Raw genomic sequence first — 17,294 nt, 5'->3', positions numbered from 1 at the left:
GGCTGCGGCCCTCACAGTGTGACGTGTACTGCGTGGTCATCGGCACAGCAGCTTCGGGTTCTCTCTACCAGATCCTTCCCGCCTGCACACGGACCCTGTCTCCCCCGCCTGCCGGCCTCACCGAGCTGCCTCTGGCTTCACCTGACTGGCTGGTTGCCTGTAAGCGGAGGCCCCACTGTCGGGCCCTGGTCGGCCTAGACTTACCCCCCGGCGGTCTGATCCGGCATCCTGGCTTCAGTAGCAACGGGCTCCGGGGACGCTCACAGTTCTAGCTCCAGCTTGGCGCTCCCCACAGGCCTCCAGCTCATAGATCCCTCGTCCTTTCCCGAATCTCTCCTCAGATACCTCACAGCATCCCCATGTCACATCTGCAGCCCCGGTCCTCCCCCTGCCCTCGGTCACATGTGCCCTTCAAAGCCTGCCGTGTCTGGAGTCTCCCCATCTCAGTGCTCAGTGCTCCATCTTTCCGTGGGTTCTGTCCAGAACCCTGGAGCTCACCTTCACCACCCTTTCCCCCCGCACACTCTGAACTGAGTGTATCTCGGAATCCTCTTGGCTCTCGTCTGAAAGCACATCCTCAATCTGACCATTTCTCACAACCTCTGCGGCCACCGTCTCATGAAATTACTAGTGTCCTCCTGACCGATCTCCTTCACCCTTGGGACACTTTTCTCCACACAGACAGTCTTTTAAAATCTAAGCCAGTGTATGTCAGCCTTCTGCTTAAAGCCCTCAGCGACCCCCTCGACTCAGGGCAAAAGCCAGAGTCCTCAGGACCCTCTGCGACCTGGCCTCTCACTGTCCTCTCTGCCCCCTGGTCGCCCCACTCCAGCCACACTGGCTGCCCTGGGACCACACCGAGCCTGCTTCTGCTTCTGGGCTTAACATGTGCCGTTCCTCAGTCCCCGGTAACCACATGGCTGGTTCCTTCAGTGCCCTCCGGTCTCTGCGCGTGTCACCCGATTGCCCTCATTGCCCTGTGAAAACTTAGCGGCCCTCACCTCACCCCAGACAGGCCGTCCATCCCCCGCTGCCCCTCATCAGAAGCGCTTTAACTTAGTCTGTTTAGTTATTCTCTGTACTCCTGCCACCTGGAACACAACCTGGCACTGAAGAGGGACTCGGTGAGCGAGAGGAAGCAGACCATGTCTCAACCGTGGAGCCGAGGCCAGAGCTGGCATCAGGCACTTCTCCTCTCAGATGAGATTTGAGGACGCCCGAGATTTAATGAAGGGTGCAGGGAGCCGTCTGGTCCCCTGCGTCCCAGTCCCTTCTCCTCCCCACCCCCACATCGGGACCACCGACGAGGCACAGTTCTCTGCGACTCTGTATCTGCCTTAAACACTCCTCCACTGCAGATGTTACGTGACATGATCTGAATTGAATTCTTATCCCAAGGATGCCACCCTGCCTCTTTGGAAAGAAACATTTTCACTTCAGCCAAGTTTCCTGTTATCAACAGGCTGAATTGTCCAAACTGTATTGGTAAATAAATGAAAGTTTTACTAGAAGGCACCTCAGGTCAGCAATTGCTAACTTTTATGTTCTGTTTATTTGATGAATCACGGTAATTGCTGAACGTTCAACCAACCTTACAGGAAAATTGTGGAGGAAAATTCCACTGGATCGTGACATATAATACTTTTTATATGTTGCTTGATTTGATTTGCTGTTCTCTTACTAAGAATTTTTGAATCTATATTTTTAAGGGATGCTGATTATAATTTTCTTTTTATCATATATTTGTCAGGTTTTGGACTGAATTATGCCAGCCTGATAAAATGAGTTAGGAATTGTTCCCTCCTCTATTTTCTGAAAGAATTTGTGTAAGAATGGTTTTTTTTCCCTATGTTTCATAGAATTTACCAATGAAATCAACTGAGCCTGAATTTTCTTTGTAGGAGTATTTTTGATAATGAATTCAATTTATTTTATAAATATAGGGCTCTTCTAATTTTCTGTTTCATCTTTTTTTCTTCCAGTTTATTGAGATATAACTGACAATACAGCATTATATAAATTTAAGGTGCACAGTATAATGATTTGACTTACATACGTCATGAAATGATTATCACAGTACGTTTAGTGAACATTTACCATCTCATATAGATACAGAATTAAATAGAAAAAACAATTATTTTTCCTTGTGATGAGAACTCTTAAGATTTACTCTCTCTGTTTCATCCTATGTCAGTGTTGTTAATTTGTGTTTTTCAAGGGATTTGTCCATTTCATCTGTGTCAAATTTGTTAGCATGAAGTTGCTCTTATACCCCCTTATCCTTTTGATGTCAGTAGTTATTTATAGATGATGTCTCTTCATTCCTAACGTTGCTAATTTGTGTTCTTTCTACGTTTTTCTTAATCAGTCTAGCTAAGGCACTTCACGTGTCAAAGAACCAGCTTTTGGTTTCTTTCATTTTCTCTGTTTTCTTTTTTTAAATAAATAAATGATTTATTTATTTGTGTCTTCGTTGCTGTGCAGGCTTTCCCTAGTCACGGCGAGCGGGGGCTTCTCTTCATTGCGGTGTGCAGGCTTCTCATTGCGGTGGCTTCTCTTGTTGCAGAACACGGGCTCTAGGTTCGTAGGCTTCAGTAGTTGTGGCACGTGGGCTCAGTAGTTGTGGCGCGCAGGCTCCGTAGCTGTGGCACACGGGCTTAGTTGCTCCGCGGCGTGTGGGATCTTCCCAGACCAGGGCTCGAACTCGTGTCACCTGCATTGGCATGTGGATTCTCCACCACTGTGCCGCCAGGGAAGCCCCTGTTTATCTGTTTTCTATTTCATTGATTCATGATCTTTATAAGAAAGCACCAAGCTGTGTTCCAGAGTAGCAGCTTCATCTCACTTTCCCACCAGCAGCTCCGAGAATTCGTTGCTTCACATCCTCCCCAGCCCTTGGTAGGGTCGTTTTTTTTAGTGTCGGCTGTTTTAGCAGATCATTGTGGTCTTGATTTGCATTTCCCTCATGTCTAAGATACTGAGCATCTTTTCATGTGCTTATTTGACATCCATATCTTTTTTTTAGTGACATCTCTATTCACATCTTTTGTCTGTTTTATTATTGGGTTGTTTGATTTCTTGTTTTAGTTTGATTTCTTGTTTTAGGAGTTGCTTTCATTATTATTGAAGTGTCCCATCCCTGGGTATAGAATTCAGGGTTAACAGAGTTCTCTCTCCGTACTCTCAAGGTGTTCTGCTGTCTTCCGGTTCCCTTTGTTCCTTACAAGTTGTTGGTCATTTGAAACATACCCTGCATGTAATGTGTGTGGTTTTTTTGGTTTTTTCCTGGCTACTCAACTTGTTCACTTCTGTTTCTCGGCACTTTGACTGCTGACCTACATGTGGTTTTGTTGTATTTATGCTGCTTGGGGTTTGCTAAATTTCTTGCATCTGTAAATCTATGTATGTATTTTTGTAAAATTATCAAATTTGCACCTTTTAGGCCATTTAATTCTTTAAATATTTAATACTAAATATCTGCCCCATCCTCTCCTCTCTGGGGCCCTAATTACTCGTGTGCTAAACCTCTGGATGTCGTCTCACACGTTTCTGAGGCTCTGCCCATTTGCTGTCAGTCCTTTTTCTCTTTGTTCTTCATATTGGATCGTTTATATTAATCTATAAATTCACTGACTCTTGTCTCATATCCAGTCTGCTGTTAAATCATCAGTGAATACTTTATGTCTTCGAGCAGAGTTAAAATAGTTGCTTTAAAATCCTATCTGCTGGTTCCAACATCTGGGTCATCTGGGGTCGGTCTCTGTTCGTTTTCTTTTTCTCTCGTTGTATCTGGGTACGTAGAGTAGTCGGTATTGTATTCTGGGTATTGCAAACAATATATTGTAGAAATTCTATTTTCTGTTATGTTTTCCCAAAGAGCATGGTCTTTTTTTCCTTTTAGAAGGTCGTTAACTTGACTGAAGTCAGACTGCAAACTCGGACTCACCTGTGTGGCGGCCACTGGTAGACCAGGGGTCAGCTGGAGACCTGTGGCACATTTATACACAGAACCTGGGACTCCCCACCTGGGACTTTCCTTTTGGGGGACCCCCTCTTCCCAGCTGCAATGGTTGCCCCAAACTCTGAGGTCTGGTCCTTCAGTCCAATAGGACTGCAGATTTCTTTCCAGTTTTAATCATCCATATGGTACAGACTGAGAATTGCCCTCAGGCTAAAAGCTGTTTTTAAAAAGTATCAGGAAATTCACCAGTGCCGTTCAGTTCTTCTGCCCTTGGTTGCTATCCAGTCCCTGAAGGTGTTTGTTATGTGTGATCCAGAGTTTACAGTTGATGTCTGTGGGATGATTGGTACAGTAGGAACTACTCAGCCATCGCTGAAAGCAGAAAGGACCCCTGGAGGAGTGGCCACTCCGGTCTCCTCAGGCCACAGTTACTTTGGTCGGGCGTTTGTCTGTTGCTTGTGGTCAGCAAGTCGTGACACCTTTCTTCCGTCACTTACACAGATCCAGCGGCTAAACCTTGGGACAGGGGACCACCCGGGAGTGGACTTCGAAGCCTCAGGCTCTCCTCCTCCTCCTGGAGTCCCGTGTATTGAGAGGTTCTCTTCCTGGGGCTGAGACCCCATTCCCTTCCCTGGGAACCTGGCTCATGTGGGCGCTCGGCTTTGTTCTGTTTTCAGGTTGAACAGGGCCAGTCAGACCTACTTCTTCCCCATCCACCTGACGGACCAGCTGCTCCCCAGCGCCGTGTTCTACGCCACCGTGGGGCCCCTCGTGCTCTACTTCGCTCTGCACCGCCTGGTCATCAGACCCTACCTCAGGGCTCAGAAGGAGAAGTGAGTTCACAGCACGGGGCGGGGCACCACTGCACCGCACTGTGCTCAGCTTCCTCATCTGTAACTGGAGGTGACGGAAGCTACCCCGCAGGGCTGTTAGGGAAACTACACGCGTTGGTCCGTGTACAGTGCTTATTACCACGGTGTCTGGTCCACAACACGTCCTCGATAAATGTTAACTAGTTCTTGTCGTTAGTTCATAGTAGTACTACTGTTAACCCACATTTCCTACTTTCAGAAAGAATTGGAGTTAGTTTACAAAACTGTTGGGACTATAAACCATGACCACAGAAATGACAAGTGTTCCTTTTTCTCATTCTAACCATTTCTTTTCCTGGCACTGAATTCAGGAGGATTGGGTTCTGAGTTCTTACATACAAGGCATGCGTTAACTATAGTCTTAGAAGTCATCGAGATATAATTTATTTTGCAGTTTCTTATAGATAAGCCATTAGCATAACAATAAATCTGAGAGGTGGTTTAGATTTGTTACTTTATAATGATCTAATTTAATAACTCGTTGAGCTTAGAGAATCTGGGAGAAAGGCATGACTCTCCTCTTGGGGCCCCTCTAGCCTTTGACTCATTAGAGCTCAGGGTCCTAATGCCTCAGGAGACTTCAGGCTTGGAGCAGAGAATGTGCTGGGTCAAGTCTGATGGGACAGGCGTGTGCTTCCCTGGCAAAGTACATGAATGTGTCTAAGGTAGTATGCAGTGTCCCTGTCAAAAGGGTCATGTGATGATGCCAGGTTGGTGGCATCTCCTGTGATTCTCACCTTCTCCGCTGACCCCTTTCCTGCGATTCTTGCCGTGTGGAGCCCTCCTCCCACAGTGCTGGGTTTCCCATGTGCTCTGCGGAGGAGGTCGGGAAGAGCCGTCTGGGGACAACAGGGAAGCCACACAGGTCTGGGATGAACAGATTTACTTGAGCTCGCCTTGGAAATACTGTTTAAAGTTCTAGAACGGGGAGCTCAGTAAGATCACAAGCTGTTTGCAGGCGCAGGCCCAGCCAGGGGCCCTGTTGTCTCCCTGCCGCTAACGCCGCGCTCCTCACGTGCAGCTTCTTTTTCTCGCATTAGGGAGCTGGAGAAGCAAAGGGAAAGCACAGCCACCGACATCCTGCAGAAGAAACAAGAGGCAGAAGCTGCTGTAAGTGCTGCATCACCGTCACCCTGCAGGTCCTTTGCTCCGTGGCTTCTGGGACTGTTCTGCCTGTCGTGCAGGGCACAGGCCACTCTTTTCGAGCCCATGCTTCTTAAGCCAGGGCTGTGGGGGGAAGTGCTTCACACCCTGTATGCTGGTCTCAGGGGCCTCAGGTCTCAGGCTTTTCTTCCCCAACAACTTCCTTGGTCATTTCATCTTTTTTTTTTGGCTGCATTGGGTCTTGGTTGCTGCGCGCCGGCTTTCTCTAGTTGCAGAGAGCGAGGGCTGCTCTTCGTTGTGGTGCACGAGCTTCTCATTGCCGTGGCTTCTCTTGTTGCAGAGCACGGGCTCTAGGCACGCAGGCTTCAGTAGTTGTGGCTCGCGGACTCAGCAGTTGTGGTGCACGGGCTTCAGTAGTTGTGGCTCGTGGGCTCAGTAGTTGTGGTGCACGGGCTTCAGTAGTTGTGGCACACGGGCTTAGTTGCTCCATGGCGTGTGGGATCTTCCCGGACCAGGGCTGGAACCCGTGTCCCCTGCATTGGCAGGCGGGTTCTTCACCACCGCCCCACCAGGGAAGTCCCATAAGAGGGTTTTTATAAGTGGTGGGGATTGTCCTCTTCCTTCCCTTTGAGTGAATTGTTTTTCCATGACCTATGATAGCAGTGATGTCCAGGAGAAACGGACAGTGGATGGGGCAGGGCTGACAGGCACTGGGCACGCAGCCATGGCTCTCAACAGAGGTGGAGCCCAGGGAGGCCCTGAGGGTGGCATCCTTGTTCTTTGCAGGTTCAGCTGATGCAGGAATCTGTCCGAAGAATAATCGAGGCCGAAGAGTCCAGAATGGGTAAGGAGGCCTGGCCCCTTTGGGGACGGGGTGGGTGCTGGGGTCTCACAGGAGCGTGTGGTCCCTGCAGCCCAGCTGCACAGGGGGCCGCCCGCCACGGCCGCCCCACCCTGACCGGGCCCATCCTCAGGGCTCATCATCGTCAACGCCTGGTACGGGAAATTTGTCAACGACAAGAGCAAGAAGAGCGAGAAGGTGAAGGTGATTGATGTGACTGTGCCCCTGCAGTGCCTGGTGAAGGACTCCAAGCTCATCCTCACGGAGGCCTCCAAGGTGGGCGCTCGGGGGCCCTGGGGTTCAGACAGGAAGGGCGTCTGGGGAAGAGGGACGGACGGCGGCCCCTCGAAGGGGCCGTTTCACTGCAGCAGAACCTCGCGTGCTGCCACACTCGCTGCCGGGTGCTGCCCAGCACCCACGTTACAGCCACGCTGGAGCCGTTGACTTCATCTGTTCATCTGTTCGTTGCCAGGTATCACTGAGCCCCTACCGTGCGCCAGGTACACCAGCAAGCAAAGCATACCTCCTGCCCCCAGGAGCACACACTCTGCTTATGCCTTGCCTCGTTCCAGAAGGAGCATGAGGTCGCCCGTAGCACGTTTGAGGCTCGCGGTGGGGCCCGGGGCGTGGGTGATGGAGGCGAGTTACAGCGCAGAGGAGCTCAGGCCAAAGAGCCCTCGTTCCCTGAACAGGCTGCTAGCCCCCCACCTCGGCATGGCTTCTGTGAAGACAGAGGTGCCGTTAGTGTGGCAGAAGGGGCCTATTGGGAGGGCGACGTCTAGGACTCAACAGGCAGCTTTTTGAAATTCTCGTTTCTTTTCCTCAAGCTCCCAAGTTTGCATCTTCTGTGGGCCGCTCCCTAGGGCAAGTCCAGGCCCTTCCACGCTGCTCCTCCAGGTGGCGGCAGACGGCAGTGCTGCTGGGCTTTAAACCACTGCCTCGAGTGAGAATCTGTCTGCTCTGTCTGCTTGTTACAGGCCGGGCTGCCTGGGTTCTATGACCCGTGTGTGGGCGAAGAGAAGAACCTGAAAGTGCTTTACCAGTTCCGAGGTGTCCTGCATCAGGTGATGGCGCTCGACAGCGAGACGCTCCGGATACCAAAGCAGTGTGAGTAGCTGCCCCTGGCCGTCACCCGCCCTGTGCCCGGGCCTCGGGAGGCCCTCGGGGAGCTCCGAGTGAGGGGCGACAAGCGCCTTCCCCCTGTCCTCTGCCGGGGAGCAGCAGGCTTGGGCCTCGCAACCTGCTCGGAGCCGGGAAGCGACGCCCCGAGGGAGGGGTCAGCCCTCTCCCAGGTGGAATTAGAGTGAGCTCTGTGCTTGGAAACTGCAGCTCAGGCGGCTGCGTGGGAAGCAGACGCAGCTGCTCGTTTGTGTGCTGAACCAGACGATTGTCAGCAGCTTGTACTCTGCTCAGCTGCAGGCCGGCAGCCTCTGGTCTGGTGATGGCCAAACCCCCGAAGTGGAAAGAAGGCGTGGAAGCAGTTGCCTTTGGACGCCCTGAGTTTGTCTTTTCTTTTACAGCTCACAGAATTGATACCGATGGATAAACTGCTTGAGAAACCAGATTTAAACGAGGCTACAAAAAAACCTTTCCCTGGGAGTCTACAAATTTGGAAACAGGAAAAAACTCCAGACGTCAGATGTGTTTATTTTATATTTCTGTAGAAGGTGGCACTGTATCAATTATGTGAAGGGACCCGCAGGCACCCCGCTTTCCGGGTGCTGTAGGTAGGACTGAGGCAGCCCCACCTGGACCGGAACCACAGCACGGCCCGTGTCTGTTCCCAAGGATCATGTCCTGCCAGGAAGGGCCCTGGGCCCCTGGAGCCTCCAGGTCCCTCCCCAGGTTCCTCAGCACGTGTGCCGGCTGCAACCCCCCAGTAGCTCTTGGTCTGCCGTGAGGTACTTATGAACACCTTGCCCTCACGCATAGGACTGTGAACTACTTTTCCTGAAATCCACACTGAACGTGGAAAATGAAATGGAAGGAAGGAGTCCCCACGAGCAGAATCTCCAAATCAAGTGAGCATCTGTTCGGTCAACTTCCTGAAAACTACCTTTTCCTGCTGAAATATCACTAAGTGAATCTGGAGAGGATTGTGTGGGTTTATAAATCTGCTTTTTATCTGAGAACAAATGGTTTTGGAAATTAGTCTCTTTTTTTCCCCTCCCAGAACTCAAGCCATTCCACTGGCGCCTGGCTTGGGACAGAGGGTGGAACTCCGGATCCCAGGAGCCACCCGTGTCCTCGCGGGAAAACGCGATGCCTCCCGCCCCGCCCCACACAGCTCAGCCCCACTAGAGCGCGGGGTTCAGGAGGAGAAGGGGACGCAGGGCTCCGGCGGGCGCCGCTCCCGCTCGCCGCCACCAGGCGGCGCAGCTGCTCCCACGCCTGGCCAGTCCAGCTCTTCCTCACCGGGACCCCTTTTTGGGTGTCTGCTCCCAGGACCCCCCTCCTTCACTTGCCTCTTTTGTGGATGCATAATATTTCAGGACCAGGAGCCTCCTGCACAGCCTGGCCTGTGAACAGTTACCGGAGGAGCAGAGGCCTGGCTGGTGGTGGTTCTGACAGCCTCTCTGCAGCTACTGTCAAAATCAGGCTTCACTCCTGACGTTGGTACCGGAGAAATCACTCATAACCCCCTTCCTCCACTTTTAAAACTCAGTTCAGGTTGTCCAGTTCTGTACTATTTATCTCCACTTTAAAAAGGTTTCCTGCGAGCTGCCGCTCTGAATGTACGTCATGCAATAACCGTCGCGTTAGCGGAGTGCGACCTCGGCCGCAGCCTGTGTCCCTGCCCGGCGGGCGGGTCACTGTACAGGGGACACTCTCTTACCACAATAAACCTTTCCTGAAAGCCAGGGGCAGTGTTTCGGTGCGTCTGTGTTCGCTTCAGGAGTGAGCGAAATGAGGGATGTGCCCCCGCCTCACAAGCCTCGTGCCGCCCTTTACGCCTACGTTCAAACCATGGTTTGAGCCACGGGGATCAGTTTTCTGTGTCACACATTTGCCTGAGAAACAGAGTCCAAGTTAGGAGATCACATAGGCCAGGATTCCTGTTTTCTTTAAAGGCACCTTTTTTTTGGTAGTCAGAGCTGGTCACGCCCTGCTGGCTCTTCAAGAGGAAACGGGCAGGCAGTGTCAGAAGCAGCCAGGCGCGGCAGGAGAGGGAACCTCAAGCCAGCGCTCCCTTGTTTTTAAATAAAGGAGGAAACGCGCAGCGCGGTGTAGGAAGACACTTTATTACGTTGCTCACTCACACCTGGCGGGGCAAGGAGGCGCTCCCAGGACAGAAGCCAGCCTCAGCCACTTAGAGAGCCGGCCGTCCAGGCGACAGGGGGCCCACTCGCTGCCTTGGAGAGTGCCAGCGCCCTACGGCCCCCCTGGGCCCAGCTGCCCCTCAAGGAAACGCGTTTCCTCCCCTTTGGAGAGGGTCAGCCACACTGGCCCAGGATGGCTCCTCGGGCTGTTGGTTCCAAGGATGCTCGCCCAGCTTGTGCTCACGGCCCCGCCCCTCCCAGCCTGAGGCCACTACCGTTCACAATAGGTGGAGCCCAGCGAATGTCAGGGCAGGACTGAAAGGTCCGCCCACAGCCAGAGCCCCGAGACCACTGCCCCTCCTCCCGGCGCCTCCGCGGAGAAGGCCCATCTGGCGGGCTCAGCTCTGCTGCCCCGGCCACAGCCTGGCCTGGAGTCCCGGCTGCCCCACGCCGCAGGCACGCAGGCGACTGGACATCTTCCTCATCACCATCCTCTGGGCCTTCAGGCGCCTGCGGAGCTTTTCATTTTCCTTTAGCGTCAGGAAGAGTTTTTTTTTCAGAGCGTCTAAGTCCAAAAGGGCGTAGCTGTGATCGGACGGCTGCGTGGGGCTGGCCGGCTGACCAGGGACCCCAGTGGCTTCCGGTCTGTGTAGCGGGACCTGAGGACAGAGGTCAGTGAGAGACAAGCAGCGGCCAGGGCGGCAGGACGCACTTCCCCAAGCCCTCCCGAAGCCCAGAGCTGCCCAGTCGCAGCTAAGTTCACGGGTGAGGTCTGAATCCAGGCTACACGTCGTGGTGCTCTGGTTCAGGCACGTTTTCTTCCTTCTGTTTGAAGCAAATCCCCTCGAGCTGAGACCAGCCATGCGCTGCCTTCGCACCTGGCCCGGCCTCACCTGTGCTCCGGGGCCTCCAGCGTCCGGGGGCAGCTGCGGCGCTTCAAGCATCGTGTCCACCTTCCTCCCTGGGCCACCCTCCCCGGCCCCCGTCTCAGGGAGGACCTGGGAATGACAGGGCAGAGGAGGCCACTGACTGACACAGAAGCGGATCCTCCCCAGCTGTTACTTGTCTGTCCCGCCAGTGGTCCCCGCACACCACCCGGGGGCAGCCGGGGCGCCTGCAGAACAGCCAGCCTCCTCCACGGCCTGGGGTCAGACCCTTAGACACGAAGCAGAAGCCAGACGTGACCAGCTGCCACTGCTTGATACTGAACAGGAAGAAGGCGGCACAGAAGGCTTTGGCTTTCCCTTTTCTAGGAAACGAGAGAATCCAAACCCAGCAGGCCAGCCTGGAGGGCAGTCCGAGCGCTCGGTGACCAGCAGGGCAGACTCACCTTTCCCTTCTCAGAGGCAGCATCTCCACTCGGGCCGGCAGGGTCTGTGTTCTCCCTCACCAGCTGCAAAAGACACGGAGCTGCTGCAGACGGGCCCCGGGGTACGGGCAGGAGGTCCGCGCGCCAAGAGCCCGCGCCAGGCCTCGTGCGCCTTTGTCCTCACGCTCCGCCGGCTGAGGCTCAAGTAAACTGCGCCCAGAACCCAGCCCAGCTCTCCTCTCACCATCCCCGGCTCCCTTCCGTCTCCGAAGGTGTTCCCAATCTCGGGTCAGAGGCCCGGTGAAGCCAGGGACCTGTCTGATTTGTACGTGTTGCCCCAGGGCCTGGCACTCTTCAAGGTGCACAGTAGGTGACTCAAAGTGGCAGCCACATAGTGGGAAACATCCAGCTCAGAGCCTGCAGCCCCCAGACCTCATCAGAGCTGAGCTGGGGCCGCGGGCGCCAGAAACAACTCTCCCCACCCCTAGGCACCGGAGGCGCCAAGGAGCAGGGCCACCGACGCCCCCCCAGCTGTTAACCTGTAATGGCTGACTTCAGGGCGAGCAGTTTACCACAGATGCGTGACAGTAACCACACTGGTTGAATGGGATGGGGTGTGGGGTTCCTAAACAGCGGACATAAGTTTCAGGTCAGCAAAATGAGTAAGTCCTAGAGCCCCGTGGTGCGACATCTGTGCCTACAGTCAACGATACTGTTGTGCACCGTGTTGTGCACCTCAAAGTGCGTTAAGAGAACAGATCTCATGTTGAGTGTTCTCACCACAATGAAATGTGTGTATAAAATGAAAGGCCTTCCATGTTTAAAAGAAAAAACCAAAAACTCCTGCATTAAGCGCCTAGTCGGTGCCAGGCAACGTTCTGGACGTTGGCAATAAAAGCAGCGGAGCAGAGCCCGGCCCGCACGGAGCCTCGACTGGGGCAGGTGCTCACAGGGGCCAGAGAGAGCGAGGGGCAGGACAGGAAGGACAGCAGCGGGGGCTCCTGCAGGCACTGGGAGCCTGGACTTGGGGAGGGGGAGGCCGAGAGACCGGGCAAAGGGAAGATCGAGGGCAGGGCGCTGCGGGCGTGTTTGCTGGCAAGTGGCAGACGGCCGCGCCTGCCCTTCCCTGCACCCTAGAACTCAGGGTTCCCATCAGCTCCCTCCCTCTCGTTCCCAATAAAAACAAACCAGCACGGTACGTGTGTGTTCTACTGCTACTCTGCCTCCCTGGCTCCAGTGGGCGCCGGCTCGGGCCCTCCCTCTGAGACTGGGTGCACGGCAAGGGTTTACTATGATTCGCTATGATCCCCTCACAGCTTCGAGCCCCAACTGTCCTGCCGTGAGCCCTCCTGAGCCAAACCCGCACATCCTGCCCCACCAGACACGTCCTCCTCGGCGTCCCATCGGGAAGCCAAACTCAACGTGCACAGGACCGTTTCCTCAGGGAATCTGGGACCCCCGGTCCCCGGGGGCCCAGAGCCCTGCTCTCCTGGACCACCTCCCTCTCAGCCCACCAGGGCTGCAGAGTCGGCCCGCTCCATCCCCCTCTCATCGCAGCACCCACCTTTGGCTCAGGCCACTGTGACTGCCCTCACCTGCGAGGCCACAGTGAACTCCGAACCAGCTGCCAGCCAGAGGGACCTTCCAAAGCCATGTCCCTGCCCACGGGCCTCGCCCAAAAACCTACCACCTGTCCACGCCCGTCACCAACTGGCCCCAGCGCCCTCCAACCAGCCTGAGCCGCTGCTGCTGCTGCTGAGTGCACCCAAACCCCCGCCACCGCCAAGCCTCTGCCCCGCTGTCCCCGTCCCCACCAGCGCTCCGCCTGCATCGTCCTCCTGCGCCCCGGACAGGGCTCCGAGCCGGCGCGGAGCAGCCACAGGAGGACCTTAACGGGGACCTGGCGGGTGGCAGGTCCTCAGCCACAGGCCCCCGAGCCCGGGCTGGCAACGAGCAAGAGGCGGACGAGGTCTGAGTGTGGTGCGGCCAGGAAGGTCTCCGCCGCCCTCGAGCCCACGGAAGGACGGAGCTCTCGGCACCCTCGCCCATCAGCTGCTTCCACGGCATCTGTCATGAAGCGTGACTTATTTTTAAAGCAGCTTTAAATTGCGAATTCCCTACAGCGCAGGGCAAGGCCTGCTGGGCTCCAGACGCCGAGGCCTGCCAGCGCTGCCCTGGCTGCAGTCCTCGGCCTCTGCTGTCCCCGCAAATGCCACCTGTGCCCTGCGCCCAACCCACCGCCGGGGCCCCGCGGCCGCGCGCACCTGTGGGGGGCCCTGGAAGGCGAACACCGTGGGCACCGCGTTGTGCTTCAGGTTCTTGCGGTTCCCAAAGGCGCTGAAGCACTCGGGCCGGAAGTGCTCGGAGCAGATGACCGTGTGCTGCTTGGGCTCGAAGTCGCCCCGGCCGATGTTCAGCACCCATTCCTTCAGCAGCTCTGGGCGGCTGAACGGGAACCTGGGGGCACAGCAAGGAAGCGCGAGGGATTCGCGGCACTGAACGCAGCAGCACTTCAGGGTCCCAGGGGCCTTTCACATCCCCACACGGCATTTTACTGGACAGCCTGGAAACTTCAGTAGCCTCGTTCTGTTAAACCACATCTACTTTGCCGTCGTGGCTGTAGGCGGCATCCTGAGACCATGAACGTGGCCAAAGAGCCCAAGCAACCTGCTCCCCGAGCCACATCTGCCAGGTAGGCCACCAGGTGGGCCTCCATTCCGGCTCCGGTGCTGGGGAAGCAGGAGTGGGAGAGACAGCCCCGCCCTCACGGAGCCTACATTCTAGAACAGGGAGACAGCCGGTCCACCAGACAGACACGGACCGTGCAGGAAGAAAGAGTAGGACGTGGGGAAGGCCACCTGAGAGGTGACATCGGAGCAGAGGCTGCAGGAAGTGGGACAGAGAGCCGTGCGGTATCAGGAGGAGAAGCAAGCACGAAGGCCCCGCAGGCGCGAGGGGGTTGCGGGCCTCGCCTCGGGCAGGAGGGCTTTCCCAGAGGCTCTGGCAGAGGGTGGCAGGTGAGTCCGCCTTGGCTGTTGTAGGAGGGCCCCCGGTGGCTGGGATCAGGGTGTCAGCAGGAGGGGGTGATGAGCGGGCAGATCTGGGATGTACTGTGAAAACCAGGCAGTAAGGTTTGCCTGTGGGCCGTGCAGCAAAGGAGGGAGTTTCATGTACTAAGACTGCGGGGGAGTGCGAGGGGCAGCTCTGGGGGGTCAGCAGCTTGGTTTTCTATGTCAGATGTTAAATTTGAGGTGCATTTTACATGTCTGAGTGCTGAACGAGTGGCAGGTGGACATGCGTGTCTGGAGATGTCACTGTGGGCCCGTGCCCAGGTAAGGGTGGCAGAGCCATGAGCCTGACTGAGATGGGCACCCTGGGAAGCGAGCATGGACAGGGACAAGGCAGGGGCATGGCCCGAGCCCTGAAGTGCTCCAGCGTCTGTCTGGTGTTGGAAATGAGCAGGATCCAGCCAAGGGGACTCAGAAGGGACACTGTGACAAAGGAAGAGGCCGAGAAGTGTCCTAGAAGCCAGGTGGGAGGGGGTCTCAAGGCGTCAGCAGTCAGTTGTGTCACAGGCTGCAGAGAGATCAGTTCAGATGAGGATGCACCACTGCACGTGGCATCATAAGGGCCGCTGGGGACATGACAGAGCTCATTTGTGGGAATGGTGGGGGTGAGAGTCTGACTGGAACGGGAGAAAACCAGAGGCAACGCCACCCCCAGGTACATACCCGACTGACACCTATGGATACAGGTGCTGCAAGGCAAGACCCAGCAACAATGCGCAGAGCCATGTGCCCGTAATGGCCAAAGAAGAGAGGCACCCAAATGCCCTTCAACTGTAGAACAAGTCAATTCTGGTAAACACCTTCCTAAAACACTATGCAGCAATGAAAAGGATGAGCTGCTGCTGCCAGCAACATGGAGGGCTCACAGGCACAATGTAAGCAAAGCACAGGAAAAAGTACCGCCTGTGATTCCATTCAGTGAGGTTCCAGACAGGCCAAAGCAGTCCGCCTTACCCTTGGGCACTGGGAGGATGAGGGGCTGGAAGGGGGAGCGGTCGGGGTCTCCTGGGGGCTGTGATGTTCTAAATTCACGGCAGTCACACGGGCTGTTCGCTTTGTTAAACTGGTTGGGCTGTGTGCTCATGATTTGTGCACTTTTCCGTCTGTGTGTTACATCTCAAGAAACACATTCACTTCGAAAAAGAAAACCCTTAATAGGAGGAGAGGAAGTGGAGACAGGAGAGCGGCAGCCCTTTGGAGTCCCGCTCTGAACAGGGCAGAGGAAGGAGCCCTGGCTGGAACCTAAAAGAAAGCGTGCGACACTCGACCGATGGGCAGGCGGCCGTTCACTCGGCCGGTCCGGCAGGCGGGGCGCGCAGGGACCGACTCCAAAAGCTCCGCCGTCCTCCCGGGGCTCCCGCAGAGCCCTAGGTCCCGGCCCCGCGCGCCCACCCGCTGGAACGTACTCAGTCCTCCTCCCCACCCTTCCTTCCCGGCATGAGGCCCGGAGATGTGAGCACCGCACACCTGAGAGACGTCAGCATCGCTCATCACGCAGCAGATACTGAACACCTACTACGTTCCGGGCAGCATCTGAGAACGAGATACAGTCCCCGGGCCGCGGAGGGGACGCACACCAAGTAACCGCAAGGGCGCAGCGCTGAGCGCGCCCCAGGCCCGCCACGGCCTCCCCCGCGCGCGGCTCCCCGGACCGGCGGGAGGCTGTGCGCCGGAGGGCAGGTTACTCAGCCTCTCCGACCGTCTCCCCGCGCGCCCAGGCGGCCGAGGCGGCGCCGGGCTTCCCGGGCTGGGACCTCGCCAGTCCCCGGGCCGCCGCCCCTCCGCGAAGGGCTTGGCCGCACGCCCTCGGGCCTCCCAGGGACCGGGCAGCGGCCCCGGCGTCCCCACCCCCCGCGCGCCAGGCCTGGGGCTCCGGCGGGGGCCGCGGCCGCCGGCCCGGGCGAGGCGAGCCCTCGCGCCCCCCGGCGCCCCGACCCCTCACCGGTGGAAGGTGAGCTGCTTCCTGCGATTGCTGTAGCGGTTGCAGCACTGCCGGGCCGCGCACGACTTTGGCATCTCCAGACACCAGGCCCGGCTGCCCCTAATAAAGATGGCGGCGGCGGGGCTTGAGGGAGGGGCAGGGACACCAGGAGGGGCGGGGTCATGGGACGGGGCGGGGTCATGGGACGGGGCGGGACTGGCGAGTGGAGGAGGAGCGAATGGGGCGCGGCCAGTAGGAGAGGAGGGGCCTGCGGGAGGGGCGGGGAGGGGCGGGGCCAGCAAGGAGGTTGGCAAGTGAAGGCGAGCCGGGCTCTGCTCCGCGGCCAGCATCTCGCGCAGTGTCCGCGACCCGCGTCAAGGGGTGCTTCTGGGCCCAACTCAGGCCCAACACCCCCAACTGGGCTGGCCGGTGCAGGTTTCACCCCGGTTCGCTGAAGCCCGTCACCTTCACCTCCTTGCTTTGGAGCCTCACACCCACCCACAGTCTTGGACAAGGCTCACCACCCACTTGGGCCACTATTTTCAAGATTTTAAGAGGTGTTGATTCACACATTTTGGCAGCTGCAACGTCACAGGAGGAAGTACTGGCTGACCACTAGCTGGCACCATATCAGTTAGGCAGACACAGCTGATTGACAGAACAGGCTCAGCCACTTGGGACCCCCAAATGTAAAGGGCAGGAGGAGCACCCGGGGCGGGGGGCGGGGGATACGCTAATCCCGCTTGCAGAACCTGAGGAGGCGGCAGCTTTTACAATGCAGGGTAACCACTCACTGGGATTTAAGCTAATGCACAATGGGATGAAGAAACTGTGAAAGCTATTCCTGTCATTCCTACTGCGGTTTGTTTCTGGAGAATTTACTAGAAAAGTATATTAAGGGCTGTGAGCATTTTCAATCCTGCTAAACCAAACTCAGACTCTGACTTCCCAAGTCTTC

The 17,294-nt window shown here is 56.3% G+C and overlaps 2 protein-coding genes across 6 annotated transcripts in view; one reads left to right on the top strand and one right to left on the bottom strand.

Moving 5' to 3' along the window:
• DNAJC11 (DnaJ heat shock protein family (Hsp40) member C11) overlaps positions 1-9,783 on the top strand; it is a 70,962-nt gene extending 61,179 nt beyond the window's left edge. The window contains exons 11-16 of the mRNA XM_079916847.1: positions 4,639-4,794; positions 5,874-5,943; positions 6,724-6,781; positions 6,912-7,054; positions 7,756-7,885; positions 8,299-9,783. Of these exons, the coding sequence (XP_079772973.1) occupies positions 4,639-4,794; positions 5,874-5,943; positions 6,724-6,781; positions 6,912-7,054; positions 7,756-7,885; positions 8,299-8,324 (583 nt within the window). The 3' untranslated portion in view covers positions 8,325-9,783. The remainder of the gene's footprint in view (positions 1-4,638; positions 4,795-5,873; positions 5,944-6,723; positions 6,782-6,911; positions 7,055-7,755; positions 7,886-8,298) is intronic.
• Positions 9,784-9,959: 176 nt separating this feature from the next.
• THAP3 (THAP domain containing 3) lies at positions 9,960-16,775 on the bottom strand. Of its 5 annotated transcripts, none has more exons than XM_079930181.1 (6): positions 16,358-16,472; positions 15,883-15,948; positions 13,612-13,804; positions 11,369-11,431; positions 10,932-11,036; positions 9,960-10,697 (listed from the first exon to the last, which is right to left on the bottom strand). In XM_079930181.1, exons 2-6 carry the CDS (start codon positions 15,897-15,899, stop codon positions 10,437-10,439), a joined length of 639 nt encoding a protein of 212 aa, XP_079786307.1. In that variant the 5' UTR covers positions 15,900-15,948; positions 16,358-16,472; the 3' UTR covers positions 9,960-10,436. The 5 variants fall into 5 exon arrangements, 4 of the variants coding, with proteins under 4 accessions (XP_079786307.1, XP_079786304.1, XP_079786305.1 ...); XR_013829534.1 differs by lacking the exon at positions 15,883-15,948 and adding an exon at positions 13,162-13,414 and having other exon boundaries at positions 10,667-10,697; positions 16,358-16,775; XM_079930178.1 differs by lacking the exon at positions 15,883-15,948 and having other exon boundaries at positions 16,358-16,601.
• Positions 16,776-17,294: the final 519 nt, after the last annotated feature.

The sequence above is a fragment of the Stenella coeruleoalba genome, assembly GCF_951394435.1.
Source record: "Stenella coeruleoalba genome assembly, chromosome: 1".
In the NCBI taxonomy this organism is placed as follows: Eukaryota; Metazoa; Chordata; class Mammalia; order Artiodactyla; family Delphinidae; genus Stenella; species Stenella coeruleoalba.
Note: the sequence above shows the minus strand (reverse complement) of the source record. Positions and strands in the feature narration are given on the sequence as shown.

Bases quoted from the DNA above. Each gene is read 5' to 3' on its own strand.
- THAP3 (XM_079930179.1), bottom strand. From the start codon at position 16,686: ATGCTGGCCGCGGAGCAGAGCCCGGCTCGCCTTCACTTGCCAACCTCC. The intron at 13,805-16,357 runs GTGAGGGGTCGG...CTGTGCCCCCAG, and splicing joins AAGCAGCTCACCTTCCACCG to GTTCCCGTTCAGCCGCCCAG. The intron at 10,698-11,368 runs GTGAGTCTGCCC...CTCTGTCCTCAG, and splicing joins CTGCCTCTGAGAAGGGAAAG to GTCCCGCTACACAGACCGGA.